Source organism: Myripristis murdjan, chromosome 3 (genome assembly GCF_902150065.1).
Source record: "Myripristis murdjan chromosome 3, fMyrMur1.1, whole genome shotgun sequence".
NCBI lineage: Eukaryota > Metazoa > Chordata > Actinopteri > Holocentriformes > Holocentridae > Myripristis > Myripristis murdjan.
Window position 1 is genome coordinate 41,884,808 of NC_043982.1, and position 17,011 is coordinate 41,901,818.

The window sequence follows — 17,011 nt, forward strand, 5'->3', positions numbered from 1 at the left end:
CTACAGATGTGTTACGTTACTACAGGTGTGGTTATGTTCAGTGAGGACCCTACAGCAGAGGGAAGCTTTTTGATGATTTTAAATGACATGTTGTAGCTCTTCAGTGTCCAGACCAACTAAAACAAACAAATGTTTGTAAAAAGTTGCTATTTTGTATATGTTTTATACAACCAAAACAGCCTGGAGTCAAACTGACCCCAGAGAAATCCTTTGCATACAAAATGTGTACAGGACATTGAAAACATATCATTATGTTAATTTGTCCCCATTAAATTAGTAAAAGTCATTAAATATTAACTATGAAGCAAAACAACAACAACAAAAAAGGCTAATCATATATTAAGAGGTGTTAAACACTGAATGGCGTCAAACTGACCCCAGAGATAATATTTTGCACATTTGTTTTTTAGTTGTACCTCTCACTCTGAAGATGCAGGCTTGCTCCAGAAGCCTCCTGACTTTATCTCCCACCACTGTGTACGCACATATCCCGAGGCTCCACTCCACTCCACTCCACGCTATCAGCAGTCATAAAAAAAAAAAGCGGATCATAGTTCATGCACTTTCACTGGTTATGTCATCCTGCGTAAGAGCCGGCACCCACGACCTTTCACCCACTTTCTGTGTGAGCGTGTGTCTGTGTGTGTGCGCGCGTGTGTGTGCGCGTGTGTGACAGCCGGCGCTGCACCGCCTCTGCTGACGGACGCTGTGATATCAACACTGCAGGTAACTTTGGATATTTTAAAAAAAAAAATGTATTTTCTGGTTATGAAGCGGCTGTAGTGTCTCTGTTATTCGCCTGAAGCCGCCTGGAGCTCGGCAGAGAGCAGGTCGGCTGTCTCGCCTGGTCAGTTAGCTTTAAGTTGCTGACACCAGGATGCACAGCCAATAACTTATGCTAACCGGCTTCAGGCTAACGCCGAATAACGGACGTTATCTGTGTAAAAATCACATTTTTTGTTTGTTTGTTTGTTTTTAGCAATAACTTAAACAGTAACTTTGTTCGGGCAGCTTGGCTTGATGATGATACTCCGCTGAGAGCAACACTGAGGGATGTGTGTTGATTGACAAGAAGCTAACTAGCATCGCTTCAGTTTTTAAAGCACCGGTGTTAAAACAGTCGGTGGCCGGACGGAAGTTGTACGCTAATAAAACTTAAATCCACCCGTTGTTGATATTGCAGCCAAAATGATGAATCTTCACACAAAATGATGACAGACTCGTAATATTCAGTGTATTATGGCTATAATAATACAACAGAATACTGTTATTAGAGAGTATAGAGGCGAAGCGAGAGGACTCACTTCACACAACTTCCGGTTTCGTTTAACGTTACTACTATCTTTGGGATCAATTCGACTCTGCTGATGTGTTCTGACCAACTTGTGAAGCTGAAGGCAAAAGACTGTATCTTTCATGCTAATTACATGTTTACCTAGTTGTCCCCATTAAATCGGGAAAAGTCTCTACATAAATGATTAACGTCTTTTTTTTCTTTTTTGCTCTAAAAAAAATAAATAAAAAAAGCATTAAAAAAATTAATTAAATTAAATTAATAAATTAGTTAATAAATTAATAAATAAATAAATTAATTAAAAGCATTAAAAAATTAATTAAATTAAAAAAAAGCATTAAATCGGTAAAAGTCTTGGAGCTCTCAAGACTTTTACCGATTTAATGGGGACAACTAGGTAAGCATGAAATTAGCATGATAGATACAGTCTTCTGCCTTCAGCTTCACAAGTTGGTCAGAACACATCACAGTAAATCACAATACATGAAATTAGCATGATGATCATGTTTTCAATGTCCTGTACACATTTTGTATCCACTGGTGTGTCTTTGGGGTCACTTTGACCTCTGGCATACATAAAACACACCATAAATCAACATTTTACAAACGTTGTTTTGGACACTGATAGTTAATGTGACATTTGGGAGGGAAAAAGAAATTGTTCCCGCAGGAGGTCTGATGCATAAGGAAGGTGAGTGGTTGGATTTAGTTTTATTTAAAGGGCTATTTAGCAAAACTCATAAAGTACCTGACACACACAAACTTGGGTAAAGATTTTTATTTTAATAATTTTCTGGAAGTTTAAACCACCGGGGTCAAAGTGAACCCAGTTGAAAATATTAGTAAATTTGAAGGTAACAGAGCTGGCAAGACCACCTTGTGGCTAGGAGTCGGCATGACTGATTGGATTGAGAAGTCTGTATGATGTTCTCATGGTGTACTGTATTTCAAAGTGCAGCGCACAGCGAAACATTGTCAAACAAGATAGCATATGATGTAAAACTGAAGAAACTGAAATTAAGAGATTTTTTTTATTTGATCTTGCCAACAAACTAAACAGTAGTTGGTTAGTTCATGTACAAGCTGCACTGCCATGTAACTATTTCGTTCTAATTTTAGACAGATGTTCCCTGTGCTAGTGAAATGGAGAATGCTGAAAAATGACCTTAAGTACAATCACAGGGAGATCATAGAAAAGAACGAGGTGCCACCATGAAACCCTTTCTTATCTCTGTTAGATGGCAGCCATTCAAAACAACCTGTGCTGAGTCATGGGAAAAAAACCCTTTGATTTGCAAAGTGGAGTTGTGGTTCTCTGGCTTCCCATTGGTTAAATCAGTGCTCAAATGTTCTTCATCAGTACAGGGTTGGTCGCAGTTTCTCACCTGGCGACGTAGAGTACACCGAAGACCCAATCAAGGATGTGGAAGAGTACATTTGTACGCTGTGCGCTGCCTGCTCTGCTGCAGAGAAGTAGCTCCGTCACGGCCTGCCAGGCTCTGAGGGCTCGGGGTCGGCTGGGATCGCCTGCAGTTTCCCCCCCATGTTTTCTGACTTCAATGCAGCTCCGCGGACAGCAGACGCTGGTGTCAGCCTCCCTCGCCATGGCTCGCCACGGGGTGAGGCAAGCCCGGGCCCTGCACAAGGAGAGGCTGGTGGAGGTGGAGTGGGAGGATGGGGGCCAAAGCCTTTATCCATTCACCTGGCTGAGAGACAACTGCCAGTGTCCGCTGTGTACGCTGCAGTCGGCAGAAGCCCGCAGCTTGTTGCTCTCTGATCTTGATATCCACACGGGCGTCGAAACTGTCCAGATCACCGACAGCAACAAGGTAGGTCGGCTCCTCTCTGACTTATCCAGGTTCAAAGAGTTTTCAGGCTGTGTTTCAGCTTTTTCAAAACAGTTACCCTTGCTGCCATTTGGAGCCACCAACATGTGCAGTTGTCTGCTGTAGTTTTAACACATGAATGCTCCTCTGTGTGTGTGATGGTGTTTAGTCAAACAGTTTGATGGCTGGCCAATAACACATACAGACTCAGATTGTTGATGCAGCTACATTTGTAATCATCTGCACGTATGCATTCACATGAGCACAGTGTTGTTATTAAACATTTATTATTGCTATTGTTATTATTGTGTTTGTGACCTCTATTCGGTGACTTTAAAGACTTTGATCATCCTGAATATACTTTTGTTGTTGTTGTCATGTGTCAATTTTTAATCCCAGTCAGAACCTTTAAGCTGTCTTTATGATTCTCTCAAATTCATAACTTTTTATTTCATCAACATTTTTGTGTTCTTATGACTGGAACAATCCAAGTAAAGATATCCAAGTAAACAAGTTAAAAAAGGAAGGACTCAGTACAGTGCATACCTCCACCAATTCCAACCATGCAATAGTCAAGTCTTGCCAGTTCCACTTGTTGCATGTTCACCAAAAATAATGCCACTGGCCCACATGTGAAAAGTCTGTGAAAAGTTATTCAGTTCTTCCTTGTCCCATGACCGACCCTTCCACCAAGGTTCATACAAATCCCTTCATAGCTTTGTGATACATCCAAACCAAATGGGGCTAAAACCATAAACTCCATCCAACTCTGTTGGCGGCGGAAATAAATGAATATATGTACACAAACTAACCCTAACCCTAAGAACCATGAGTTCCTGCTTCATGGTTAACCTTTAACCCTGAGAGTGGCCAGCTAAATCTAATGTATCTATCCCTTCAAGTTCAGGCATTACACACCTTGAAATTATCATTATAGTAATCTGATAATAAATTAGTAATAGTGACTTATTAACTAATTGGAGAACCAAATAAAAAGAGCAATAAGCATATCTAAAAATCAGGGTTTTTTTTACATTGAGGCATAAAAATAAGCATTACAAAATATATGAGGGTGTAGAGAGGCAAATGAGAAACAGCTTAAAGGGGAAAAAATACATAAAATGAGATAGCAACAGCAAAAGACACATTAATGCTACAGAATGCAACTTTTCAGTCTAGTGTTTGCTTGGTCCAGACTCTCTTCCCCCTCAGTTGGACCAGATCACACAGCAACACTTGTCACTCATCTTGATGAGTTGTCTAGCTTGAAAAACACTGTAGCCTGAGGCTGAGCAGGGTGGCATCTGCAGAGACACCACAGGGGTTGGACAAGCAGATGGTGTGCACAGCAAGTCTGCAATTAAAAAGAAAACAATGACAGTGTTCAGCTGTATTTTTGAATGGTCCTGTCAGTTTTACATGTAGATTTTGTGTTTTTTCTTTTCTTACTGCTCTGCAGCATCACTAAGCCTTCCCTGCACTAGAGCTGCTCGCAAAAGCTGAATAACTGCAAACCACATCACCACTGGCTGTGTGCATACAACATTCACCCCACAGCAAATACATATTATATACCACAAAACATAATGATCAAAGCTGTAAAAGATTTAGACATGAGGGTCACAAACAGACTCAAGATGATTCATGTATCTTAATGTTTATTTTAATGTTAAAAATGTACTAATGTTAAAAAAAATAACCTTTGCAACTTTAAAGACTGGAAGAGGGTGAAATCAAAAACAGTTGTTTATAAAAGGAAGTCGCAGGAATGCATTAACAAGCGATGTAAAAGATTATAGTAAATTAGTGAGCCTAAAGGTCAAATTATACCTATGCACTGAAGTATTTACAGTTCTGCTAGGGAGAGTCTGACTGTGCTAATCTCTGAAACACTGGTCAGCCATGTCAAGATTTTATTAATTCTGTGTTAATGAAGCACTTATAAACACAAAAGCAGTCATGTTTGCATCATCTGAAACATCTGTGGATCCCAGGAAGAATAGCGGCTGCAGTGCTGCAGCTCGTGGGGATCCTAATAAACTAAACTAAACTAAACTAAACTAAACAGAGAGTTCACTCTTGGACACAATGGCTGTTTCCAAAGCAATGTTTTGAGATATTTGTCTCCATGGATTTAGACTTCTCGCAATATAAAATAATATGGGGATGAGTTGGCAAGATCAGATCAGATTTGCACACCTCCTCAGTTCCAGCTAGTTGAAATGACATCATGTTGTAGGGCTGGGCGATATGAGGTCAAATCAATATCACATTTAATTGAACCGTTTACCTCGATTCATGAACAATTATTTGTTTTTGTTTTTGTTTTTTTCCCTCATAGTGGTACTCATAAAATTTCCTCAAGGTTGGCAGGTCTGCGACGGACACGGCATTTTTCTTTGATACGAGCTGCTCAAGTCGCTCAGTCGGCTCGGTGTTTCAGTTCTCCTTCCTGTTGCTTCAGTGTCGCACACTGGACGGGGTGGAGTCACATGACTACACACACTGTCGTATGTTTCTAAGGGGACATTATATGAACACACAGTGATGTAAATATGAAGTTAAAAAACATCTAAATTACTGACATGAGCAAGATAATGTTGGCAAGAGGTTTTGAATGTCTGCCTCGGTTAATTTTCAATTAATTGCCCAGCCCTGTCATATTGTCTTCACTCTCACTGGAGATTAACTCACAAAACACTAAAAACCTGATTTCTGTGTTCTGTATGAGCTGGAGACATGAGAGTGACTTTTGGCTCAGACAGGACTGGAGGGAGTTGCAGTTTTCAAAATGAGACAAAATGAAAACATGGATAATTTAATTTAAATTTTGTAGTAAAAATCTGTCAGACGTTTCTGGCTGGTGGCTCTGTGTTGGACGACAGGTCACAGAGATTCATTCAAGAATGACAGTTTTGGCTCTAGGAGATTGAATAAGGCAGCATTTAACAGATTTGCCATCACTGAGCTGTAAAAAAAAAATGCTCCAACATCCAACTCTGTGAGAAAACGCCTGTGTGTTAATGAATTTGGGTATTGAGGTTTTAAATAAAACTGTGTTCAATATAACAGAAAGAAACACTAAGTCTACAAATGATGTTGCTGTGAAGGTACAACTTTACTGTCAGTAATCTTATGAACATTTTTAATGTCTGCACAACAATTTCTGCTGACATGAGCAGATATACCATTTCCAAAAATACCATTGGCTTAGATAAAATGATTGTCTGCATCAGTCATGCATTCTGAAAGGCAGTAAATAAAGACATTAAATTTCTGTCCAGCCTTATTGCTAAGTATGTAGGTTGAGAAAAGGATGAGGCCTACAACTGAGCCCTGAGGGACACCACAGGTCAAGTTTTGCTGAGTTAGATGATGCATTACATATTATAACAGTGTATGTTCTGTTCGAGAGATGGGATGAGAGCCAGTTCAGCGCTGGAACAGAGTACAACCATAACCAGAAACACATTTACTTTATCAGTCTTGAATTTCCATTTTTTCCCCAGCTGTTTTTTAATGGAACAAAAGGCCCTATTTTTTATATATATATTTATTTAAATTAACTCCTTACTGTCTTCCTCTCTATTCTTGCTCATGTGCTGTGTATGTTAGAGAGTGTAGTCCAGTTAGGCTGACAGTGAGTGTGACTTCAGCTCAGTCCACTTTAGCTCAGGAGCAGTTATGTTGTAGTTGTTGTGTGTTGTTGTGTTATTTTTGTAACTATGGACGGGTTGAGTGTAGAAATGAATTGCCCTTCTGGGACTAATAAAGTATTCTGGATCGGAGCAGCATAGTGAACATGGCAGTACTCGAAAAGAAAAGATTTTTATTTGGGATTGGTAGTAATCACTTCCGTTACAGGCAGTGAAGAATGCTCAGATAATTACAGTAACATAAGTAAAACAAGATAATAAAATAAATGCTAACGCTAGAATCACCAAAATAGAACAATAAAAATAACAAATTAATGAAATAAAATAAAATAACAGCAGCAATGAAAGCAGTACCTCTGGGTGCCTGGTGCTGTATCTCCAAACTTTGTTTTGTTGTTTTTTTACAGTCTACTGTCTTCTATGTAATGACAGTTTGTTTAAACGAATTGCACTGTATCTAAGAAATGTCATTGATTGGGCTGTTGTGCCCAAGGCTGCACTGCAGACAACATTTGTTAAGTAGAATAAACTTTATAAAAAGGCTACACATTTCTCACTGCGCTCAACAGAAAAAACAGACTTCAGGTGTGAAAGAAAGCCTCATGTCTGCGAGCCACATGTGGTGTCTGCTGCTCTTGAGCTTTTATTTCTTTAGGTTGCTGTAAAAGTGTAAATGTAATATGTTTAATAGAAGAACTGTTAAAAAAAAAAACGTAAATGAGTTGAAACTGCCATTTTTAACACTTATATGTTCACATTAGTTCATGGTGGATGGTTCCAAGTGGCATCGTAGCCATGTAGTGCTTCTTCACATTCACAAAGTGAATACAGTAGAAAAGCATACACGATCTTCTTAAAACAAACAGAAAAAAAAGAACTTGAGAGCTTTTTTGGCAAAGCTGTCTCCTAAGGAAGTGTTACTGTCAGTGTCCACAACTGCTGCAACTTTCCATAGAACTGAAAATATGCTTGCTTGCTGGTTGCCAAGGTTGTTTTTTTGTGACATAGAATCACTTCTTGTTGAGCCTTTAAATGGAGTGAAAACCAGAGATACAGATTGTCATCCATTTCTAAACCTCAGCAGGTTTTAAAACACTCAAGACACGGCACAACATTCCTGAAGTCAAAAGACACAGAACTTTTGTATTTTCACTTTTAGGAAGAAACTAAATTTTTATGGCACTTGCAGACAAAACCATAAAACAAGCCCACACAGGTTAAGGGTTGTTGGCCTGAAAGCAGGTTATTTTGACCTGAGATCATAATCAACCTGTCAAAATCGGGCCTGGTGTTTCTTGTGTGTAGTTCAAGTCTTTCACATCCAAATAAAATATTTGGAAATGAAATTGGTGCCATCAATCTGTTAAGCTTTTCAGCTTCTTGTTAGTAACACATGGACATAGTAACACTTCTGCACGCCACTGAAAAAATATAAAAAATAAAGTCACATGTACATTTCAGGAGAGAATCCCCCACGATGTTGCACAGCTGACATATTACAGCACTTAAGCTAAAATTATTTGGGGAAAAGTGATTTGGACCACATCATTACTAGGCAGAAAAACAAACTTGTCTCGTTTACTGTCAGCCTGACAGAGAGGCATAGTGCTCGCTTCGGATAGATGGATTAACACAACAAAATATTCAGCAGTGACAGCAGAGAGGGAAAAAAAATGCTGACTGCGCTTTGGCCAGTTGGGGTCAGTAAAATTTTGTTTTGTGAATAAGTCTTTTATATCTGATTAAATAATAATAGCCTTAAAAGTCAAAACCAGAATTGTCTGGAGTTAATGGCTTATTATCATTATTGAGCTCTAAAACATAATTTACCAAACCGTTTGGAAATTCATAAACATGTTCAAATGCTCCAAGCGATATTATGAAAGAGTCACCAGATGTCAACAAATCAGTTCAAATAAAATTGGTTGAGAATTCAGTGGTTGGTTCAGTCAGTGTTACAACTACACACAGTGGCCACTTTATTATACACCTGTGCAATCTAATCCTATCCAATCCAATCCAACTGTTGTGCCATAAAGTTTCCTTTCCTGCTGCCTGTAATAAGCTTGTCTTGTTGTCACAGTAACAGAGGTGTTCATTCACTTCTATGTTTGGCATTGAGCTCATAGTTAGTGCTGCTGTTGGACTGGACTGCACTTTACTGACAGCTGTTTCCACTATTCTGTCCCCCCTCATGTATACAAATAGGGAGGACAAAAAATTTGAAATACCTCTCAGTATAATATAGTCCAGTACAAGACCTCTGCAAACTACAACCTCAGTAATAAACAGAATTAAATCAACACATTCTCCACAATGTCATCACAAACTGAACATGATAAACTTTGTTAAAAGGTAGAAATTATGGCAGAGCTGCTGAGGTGAACTGCATCAGACTGGACAGGTGGAGCTGATAAAGCTCACAAACAATGATCTAATCCAGTTTGTTCACTTTTCTTTTTTGTCCTGAAGGGGTTAAATGCCTTTGTACAAGTTGTGTGTGGCGTCACTGTTCATCTGTTATTTGTTGTAGATCATCGAACTCATCTTTCCACAGGTGTCCATCGTGTGGCCCGACCAGCACACCAGTGTGTTTGACGCGGAGTGGCTGAGGAAACGCTGCTTCTCTTCTGCCGCCAGACAAGCAATGCAAGAAGAGCTTTTCATCAATGGTGAGACCAAATTCCAGATTTTTCTTTTACAACGTGATATGTCTTTATCTTGTAAAGAATTGCTGCTTCGGGGGGGCAACTTTTGCTCTTGGTGTGCACAGTTTTCTCCATGTAGACCAGCGGCGCAGAGGCAGTGTATGCAAAAACATATATGCATGCTCATGCCTCTTTGCACGCATAATTTGGGACTGAACTGAAGCGTGCATGAAATTAGAGCGAATAACCATAGTAATGTCATCCATGACCAGTTATCAAAGACATCTGTAACTTGACATTTCATCATGTTTTATTTTATTACGCTTTATCAAGATGATCACTGAAGCGTCTGTCTTCTTTTCCTTCCACAAAGGGCCTCCTCTGAAACTCTTATGCAATCTGTGCCATGTCCCTCATGACGTTTGACGTCTGTTTTAAAAATCAGTGTAAAAATCAGCCTGCCGGAGATTCTGTCTTAGCAGCGCTGGACAGAAATGCATGCAGTATCAGTGTTTTATTATTATCCATATAAATTTAGATGCACAGTATCTGGATGACGTAGGACTTTGGACTTTTTGAAAGGTGAAAGAAATGCAATGTGTCACTTTTATTGTGGACATCATTTTGGTCGGCACTGGAAAAAGTTGCTCATATTGTTGCTGCCCTTTCTTGATTTGGTGTCATTTAATTCACTCTGCCAACATTAATGCTTTCATAGCTTGTTTTTCTGTTTGTTTGTGTTGGCCATTTTGTTATCAAGAGTGACCAACTTCTATGAGAAATTTAATGTGGGCGCAGCAACAATTTATGACCAGGAACAGACACATTATGAACAAAATACTTGTTCATCTGCGCACCATTTCATTGTGTCTGTAATTTAGTGGCAGGTCTTGGATGCGAATATGTGTAACTGTATGAAAGCATTTCATATCTGAAAGTAAGTGCTTTTCCTGAGAGGGAAAAAAACACCCCTGACGTGAACTGTAATATCCTGATTTTTTTCCCTTTTGTTTGTAACATTACAAGGTGCTCAAGAAAGGCAGTTTTTCTCCTGACAGGGAAGAGAAACACCCATTACAGTGAGTTTACAATAGCCCATTACATTTAACAGTGTACCAGACAGGAGAGGAGAGGGTTCAGCTGTGGAACAAGGTAGCAGCGTTTCAGCCGAGCGGGGGATGGACTCCAGATAGTTTGTGTACACACGTGGTCCTGAAGGACCCACAGGGCTGAGCGGCTCCTGCTCTGTCTCTGTTCCAGACTGATTAAGGGGTGAGTGTGTGTGTGAGTGTGTGTGTGTCGACCGGTAAACTCCCTCTTCCCTGTAGTTGTAGCATTATACAGACAGAGACACCACTCATAATAGACTTCGTAGTGTCTTTATTTTTTCCAATCACTGCCAGCTCTGAGCCAGGAGTGCTCAGTACTCTCTCTGCACACACACACACACACACACACAAACAAAATACAACATAACACACACATGCACATGCATACACATAGTCTCTGGGTTTAATTATTTCCCCTTGAGTGCCAGTCTGAAATTCCTCCTGCCGAAAAGTACCGGAAGGTCTGCGTTTTCAGATGGATGATGAACAGCGTTCACGTCTCAGGGCTTTGCTCATATCCTACCCGCTTCTTTTCTCCATGACGTTAACTCACCGAGGCATCGTCCGCGGTCAGAATCTCTGTTTCCTTTTTCATGCAGTGCACCTACATTTTACAGGCCCGGCTCTGCCTATAAAAGTGTTCTCAACAGTGAAAGTGTAGCACACACGGGACACTGTGAGGTCAATATGATAATAGGAGCTGTGGGGATATTACTCACGTTGCACCATGCCTCTTTTTTTTGCCTAGTGTCTGGGATGGTTTTTTTTTTTCTTCCTTTTCTTTTGTTGTTTCTATGGAGTCGTGACCACAGGAAGCAGCATAGTAGTAGTTAGTATCAGTGACATGAAACTAGTACTATTCATGAGGGCTTCTTGTGTATCTAATACCAACTTAACTATATGGATGTAGGTAGGGCACCCTGTATTTGTGCCACTGAAGCCACTCATATGCAATCTGTTTTCTTAATTTGGGGAAGTTTCATTGTTGGAACAAGCATAGTCTTTGGTGAGGTTCACGATTAAATTTATTAGTGTGTAAACCTCCATTTACCTCACTATCAGGCAATACATTTTACGATTAAATTACTTTCCATGCATAATAAGAAAGCTTTTCAGTTTCTTCAGTTCTTTACACTCTTGAACTCTGATTTCCCCTTAACTTTTCACTTAAGTAAAGTTAGAAAACAAACAAACACAAAAGCCAACATATGTAACTTCTCTCTGTATTGCACAACAGTATCACATCCATGTTGTGTCTCTGCTGGTTGAAGCTTCATTGAAGCTCCATCACACTGATATCGAGTGAAATATGTATAGCCAAGTTGCCATTGTTTTATGGCTGCAGCATTACATCAGACAGAAACAATCTACGTGTCTTCTGCATCATTTTAGACTCATTTCCCTGGAATTCAGCAGCTCATGTTTGGGATCTTTGGAAACCTCGGGAGCTCCGCTAGAACTTAAAATAAAGTTGCGAGGGTTTGAACAAAGCAACAAACATTTGTAATGTCAAATGCACACTGTGAGCAACCTGTTAGTTTGCCTACTGTTTTGCCGTCACACTCAAGATACATAACTGAGGTGTGCGCAGCCTGCATGTAAAACAGTTTAAGACAATAAACCCTCCGCAAACCTGTAGTCTGTATAAATATGCAGAGCTTATTCAGGCTCCCTCCCGCCTCTGCCATATGGAAAATTGATTTAGGGCGAGGGTCAAGAAAAGATCTGCATGTTCTTACACGAGCTCACCATCGAAGGCAGTTGATTTCTTGTGATCAAACAAATCCCAAAACCTGAAGGTAAGTGTCCATGTGTAGTCAGTAATTTAAATTCAAATCCCCCCCCCATGCTGGAGACTTTCCATATTTAAAGCCGTGTGAGCTGCTGGTCAGAATTTGTGGTGAAGCAAATCCATTCACCTCCCAATCCCCCCACTGATCCCTGTGTTATTTCTCACAAATATCTCTTTTGTCATGGGCATTATTTTGCGTTTCAAATAACAGAAAAATACAGACACAAATACAGATTTAGGACTGTTGGGCAATGACAGAGTTGGATTTCTGACACTCGATGATTTATGTGAAAAGCAGCAGGAGCAGGTCTCAGCTGGTCAGGGTGCACACAGAGGTAGGTGGAAGAATGTACCGAATTGTGAAAATAAATTATACATCACTTGTCGTGAACAGATTCACAATGTGCTGGCCTTAAACATAATAAAATTAATCTGAAACACCATATTCAGACTAGTTTGTTAACAACAGTTGGTTCTTTAACTGAAGTGCTTGTCTATTATAACAATAATATAAGTATAATAGATTTAAGCTTAATTGGTAATTGAATATAACTAATTGATTTAAAAAAAAAACAAACTGTACCTATATTAACAAGAATGACCATGGAAACTAACAAACACTGTGATATCCAACAAGGAACACTACATTAGCTGTGAATCAGGATTGTTCCAGAGAAATTAGAGCTTATAAATACAGGCCCACAGTCTGGTGTCTATCAGTTTGGGGATCCTTGTCTCTGAAGAACCATTGATGTAAACCATGTAAACCCTGTTAGGGTTAGAGTTAGAGTAATAAATGGGCTGAGGAAATATTCAATTTTTTTATTACCTAGCTATTGGATAAGGCAAGCCAAACTGTAGTCAAATACCCATCATCGTCATACGTGTGTCATCATTTTGTGCAGGACCTTTGGAAATAACCCTCACAAAGTGACGTGTTATTTTCTGGTTGGCAAATGCACTTTGAACTTTTGACACACATGAAGAAGAAGACTGTTGATGCCAGGTTGGCCCATGGGTTTACGGCAGGCTTGTGTTACTCACATCCTTATCTGGACTCAGTCTCCTTTGCACTGATATTTGTATTTGTAGAACTGTATGGTCCTTTTATTAAACCTTAGAGTGATGTTTCTTCTGCACTGTTTTCTGTGGAGCTGCCAAGGTTTACTGTTCTTTGCCGCACTTCATGGTGCCTGTTGTAACTTTAAAGCAGGAGGTTAAATATCTCGTGATACTTTATGACACTTTGGTTTATACTGGGGGCTGAGAACCCAGGGCTAGAGTTTGATGTAGATGCAGGCTCAATGTCAACTGTATTTTATGATTTTTTTTAAAATGAAAAGCTCTCAAGGTCTTGAGAGAGAAAATGATGACACTACAAGTGGGATCAAATTTTTCTCACTAAAGTAATGCTCTCCTGCTTTGCTGATAAGTTGTATTATCTGAAAAAATCCCAGCCTTGAGCTTTGAATTGCCAGTCAAAGAGTTACTGGCATTTTATCAGTGGGGCTCGTTGGATTCGTCTCTGTACAAAAGGTCAAAAAGTCAAAATATCTATAAGAAACTCTGTATCTGGCGGTTCTTAGGCACACTTTATGGTACTTCCTGGTGCTCTGTGGTACCAGAAAGATATTTTTCCTATCTTGAGTGATTAAAGAGGGACCGTATTGAGTTTAAAGTTTCTCTGCTGATTCTACTGACGCTTGGTCTGAACCCAGCCAAACAGCAGCTGATTTATCAGGTCCCTGTCTGGCTGGTGTTTTCCTTTCGCCATTTGGTTTGAATGTAGTTTTCTTTCCCTCTCTTATGTCACCCTCTATTATGACACTTGACTAAAAGCCTCTTGGAAATATCGCCGTGGTGGTTCATCAGTGACAAAACAAGTATCATTCTCCAAATGTGTTTCACCAGACTGCACACTGATCACATGGCATCAGCAGAGCCTGCCATGTGAGCGTGTGTGTGTGTGTGTGTGTGTGTGTGTGTGTGTGTGTGTGTGAGAGGACACACATGTTCACCCACACAGCTTTGCCCTGTATGAACAACTTGAGAGGAATTTGAGGTATAAGAGCAAGCTATGACTACAATCATTTCATTAGTCAAAATCAGCTTTTATCATGATGTAGTCCGCTATTTCAGTCAGTCGAGGGTCAGTGTTGTACACAGTTTCTGTGTGTGTCTGTGTGTGTGTCTGTGTGTTTGTGTCCTGACTATGCAGAGCAGCATGCGAGGTTTATTTACATCTGACAGTGTTCAGTTTTCTGAATCTCTGGTCTCATGTTGAAGAATGGAACATAAACAAAGAGATGTGCACGTACTTGACTTTCTAGTAATAATTTGTAGGGCTGTCCTGAAAATTGATGAGTCGAATCGTCCGTCGGGAACCCCCGAGTCGACTTGACTTGAGGGCTGTTTATTTAAATTTATCCAAGAGATTCAGCACCTGGAGTGAAGTGCAGAGCATCTGCTGCGTGTGAGCAATGCAGTAAAGACTGGTGATGTGAAAGCTGACAAATCTAAATGTTTACTGAGGGGCATCTTGGGTGTGTACACAACATGTAAAGTACAGTTATGATGTTGGACCAGTAGGTGGTGACAAAAACCACTAAATGTCATCATATTTTATTTCCACATTCACGGCAGTGAGTGTCAGTTTCCGTTTTCTTAAGAGTGCCATGGTTTTAGATGTGAAGCAGCTCTGAGGGGAAACAGCTGTGGGTGCGCTCCATGTGGACGTGACGGCTTGCTGTTCCTGACGAAGCGCTGAGGGCGAGGCTGTGGTAGCTACTGGCTAACATGCTAATTATCTTGTTGCTTGCTTGTTTCATTGGCAAAATTTGCCAGTGGAAAAAGTGAAAATTCTTGAAATAAGTGAAAATTAGCTAGAAACAAGAAACAAATTTTGCCAATGAAACAAGCAAATTTTCACTTGTTTCAAGCAAATTTTCACTTGAAACAAGAGACAATTGTCTAAAAACAAGTTACTTCTGAGGTGATCATGTCTTATTTTAAGTGTAATGAGATATTTTGACTAGTAATAAGACATTTTTGACTTGAAATAAGACAAATAATCTTGGTAAGATTTTGAGTTTTTGCAGTGTAACTGTAGCTGTGAAAGCAAACAATGGACTGTTATTGGCTCTTCATCAAAACCAAACTAAAAATGATCTTTGTGCTTCTGTGGCATTCTGACGTTAATCCAGTGACATTTTTTCATGGTTAGATTATCAAATATGGCTCAGTGTTCATGACTGTTGTGGGCGGGGCTTCCAGGTTGTGTGAACAGAGCTCTGGTCACGAGCCGCTGTGCCAGCAGGCGGGGGGGAGGGCAGCGACTATTTGCATATTCATTGATCCGTAAATTTCTAATGAGGGAAAGATTTAGAGTTACATTAAGTTTTTTTTTTTTTTTTTTTTTTTTTAAAGGCACTAAGGAATGCTTTTCATGGAACAAACTTCTACATACACTACTCACAAAAAGTTAGGGATATTTGGCTTTTGGGTGAAATTTACGGAAAATGTAAAATGTTCACGCTACAGTGATATTATATCATGAAAGTAGGGCATTTAAGTAGAAGCATACACTGGTGATTTCCTCATCTCAAACAATTTCTTGAAACAAAAGCCAACAACAGTGGTGGATATACCACAACAAAAAATGTCAGTGTCAATAACTTGTCATGTGCCCTTGAGCATCAATTCCAGCTTGACAACGACGTCTCATGCTGTTCACAAGTCGACTTATTGTCTGCTGAGGCATGGCATCCCACTCTTCTTGAAGGGCGGCCCTCAGGACATTGAGGTTCTGGGGTACAGAGCTCCGAGCCTCTACACGGCGACTCAGCTGATCCCATAGGTTTTCTATGGGATTCAGGTCTGAGAAAGTGCAGGCCACTCCATTTGAGGTACCCCAGTCTCCAGCAGCCGCTCCCTAATGATACGACCTCGATGAGCTGGAGCATTGTCGTCCATGAAGATGAAATTAGGCCTGTGTTGTTCATGCAGGGGCACAATGACTGGATTAATGATGTTATTCAGGTAACATGGGCTTGTCACTGTACCAAGTGTAGGGCAGTTCTGTACTGACGTGTCGTCTTGGTCTCATGATGTCAGGATGTGAACAGCATGATGAGGAGGACTGTTTTAAATGCCAATTCTAATTGAACCAGGAAATGTATTGGTCGATTCATGCATCAAACACCTGATGTGAATTTTGCCGTTAAGCTCCTTGTTAGAGAACAGCAACTTGTGCAAAAAGTACTGAAACACTGAACAGTTGGACATGTGCATTCAAAAGTTTACAGAAGGTCATATTAAATTCACCTGTAAAGGTTAGAATGCATTTTAGGTTCATCCTGAAATTTCACCCAAAAGCCGAATATGCCTAACTTTTTGTGAGTAGTGTATGTAATCTTGACGAACAGAGATTATTTTTTACAGGGCTGAATGAATGACTGGAGGAGGATTTTAATCCCACATGCCTCTAAACTCCAGCTAAAGCTGAGCTGTCAAGTGTCGCCCTGCAGATCCACCAGTTGGTTTTATTTCACTTTTCTAAACATAAACACTGCAAATCAAGAGTAGAGCAACAAAAAAAACAGCAAGTTTTCTTTCAGGATTTTTTTTTCTAGACGTTTATGGTTCCAATTTCGTGTAGACAGTCACACCCCTAGTAATGATGCCATG

General features: G+C 39.9%; 1 protein-coding gene across 3 annotated transcripts in view; it reads left to right on the top strand.

Annotated features, from left to right (window-relative positions):
* Nucleotides 1-613: 613 nt before the first annotated feature.
* The window catches only part of bbox1 (butyrobetaine (gamma), 2-oxoglutarate dioxygenase (gamma-butyrobetaine hydroxylase) 1), a 28,663-nt gene continuing 12,265 nt past the window's right edge, over nucleotides 614-17,011 (top strand). For 2 of the 3 annotated variants that reach the window (XR_003928081.1, XM_030048599.1), the window contains exons 1-3: nucleotides 614-726; nucleotides 2,655-3,123; nucleotides 9,334-9,448. Coding sequence is in view for 2 of the 3 variants with exons in the window: in XM_030048599.1 (XP_029904459.1) it covers nucleotides 2,716-3,123; nucleotides 9,334-9,448 (523 nt within the window). In the remaining variant the exon portion in view is untranslated. The remainder of the gene's footprint in view (nucleotides 727-2,654; nucleotides 3,124-9,333; nucleotides 9,449-17,011) is intronic. The other variant, XM_030048600.1, reaches the window with a different exon arrangement.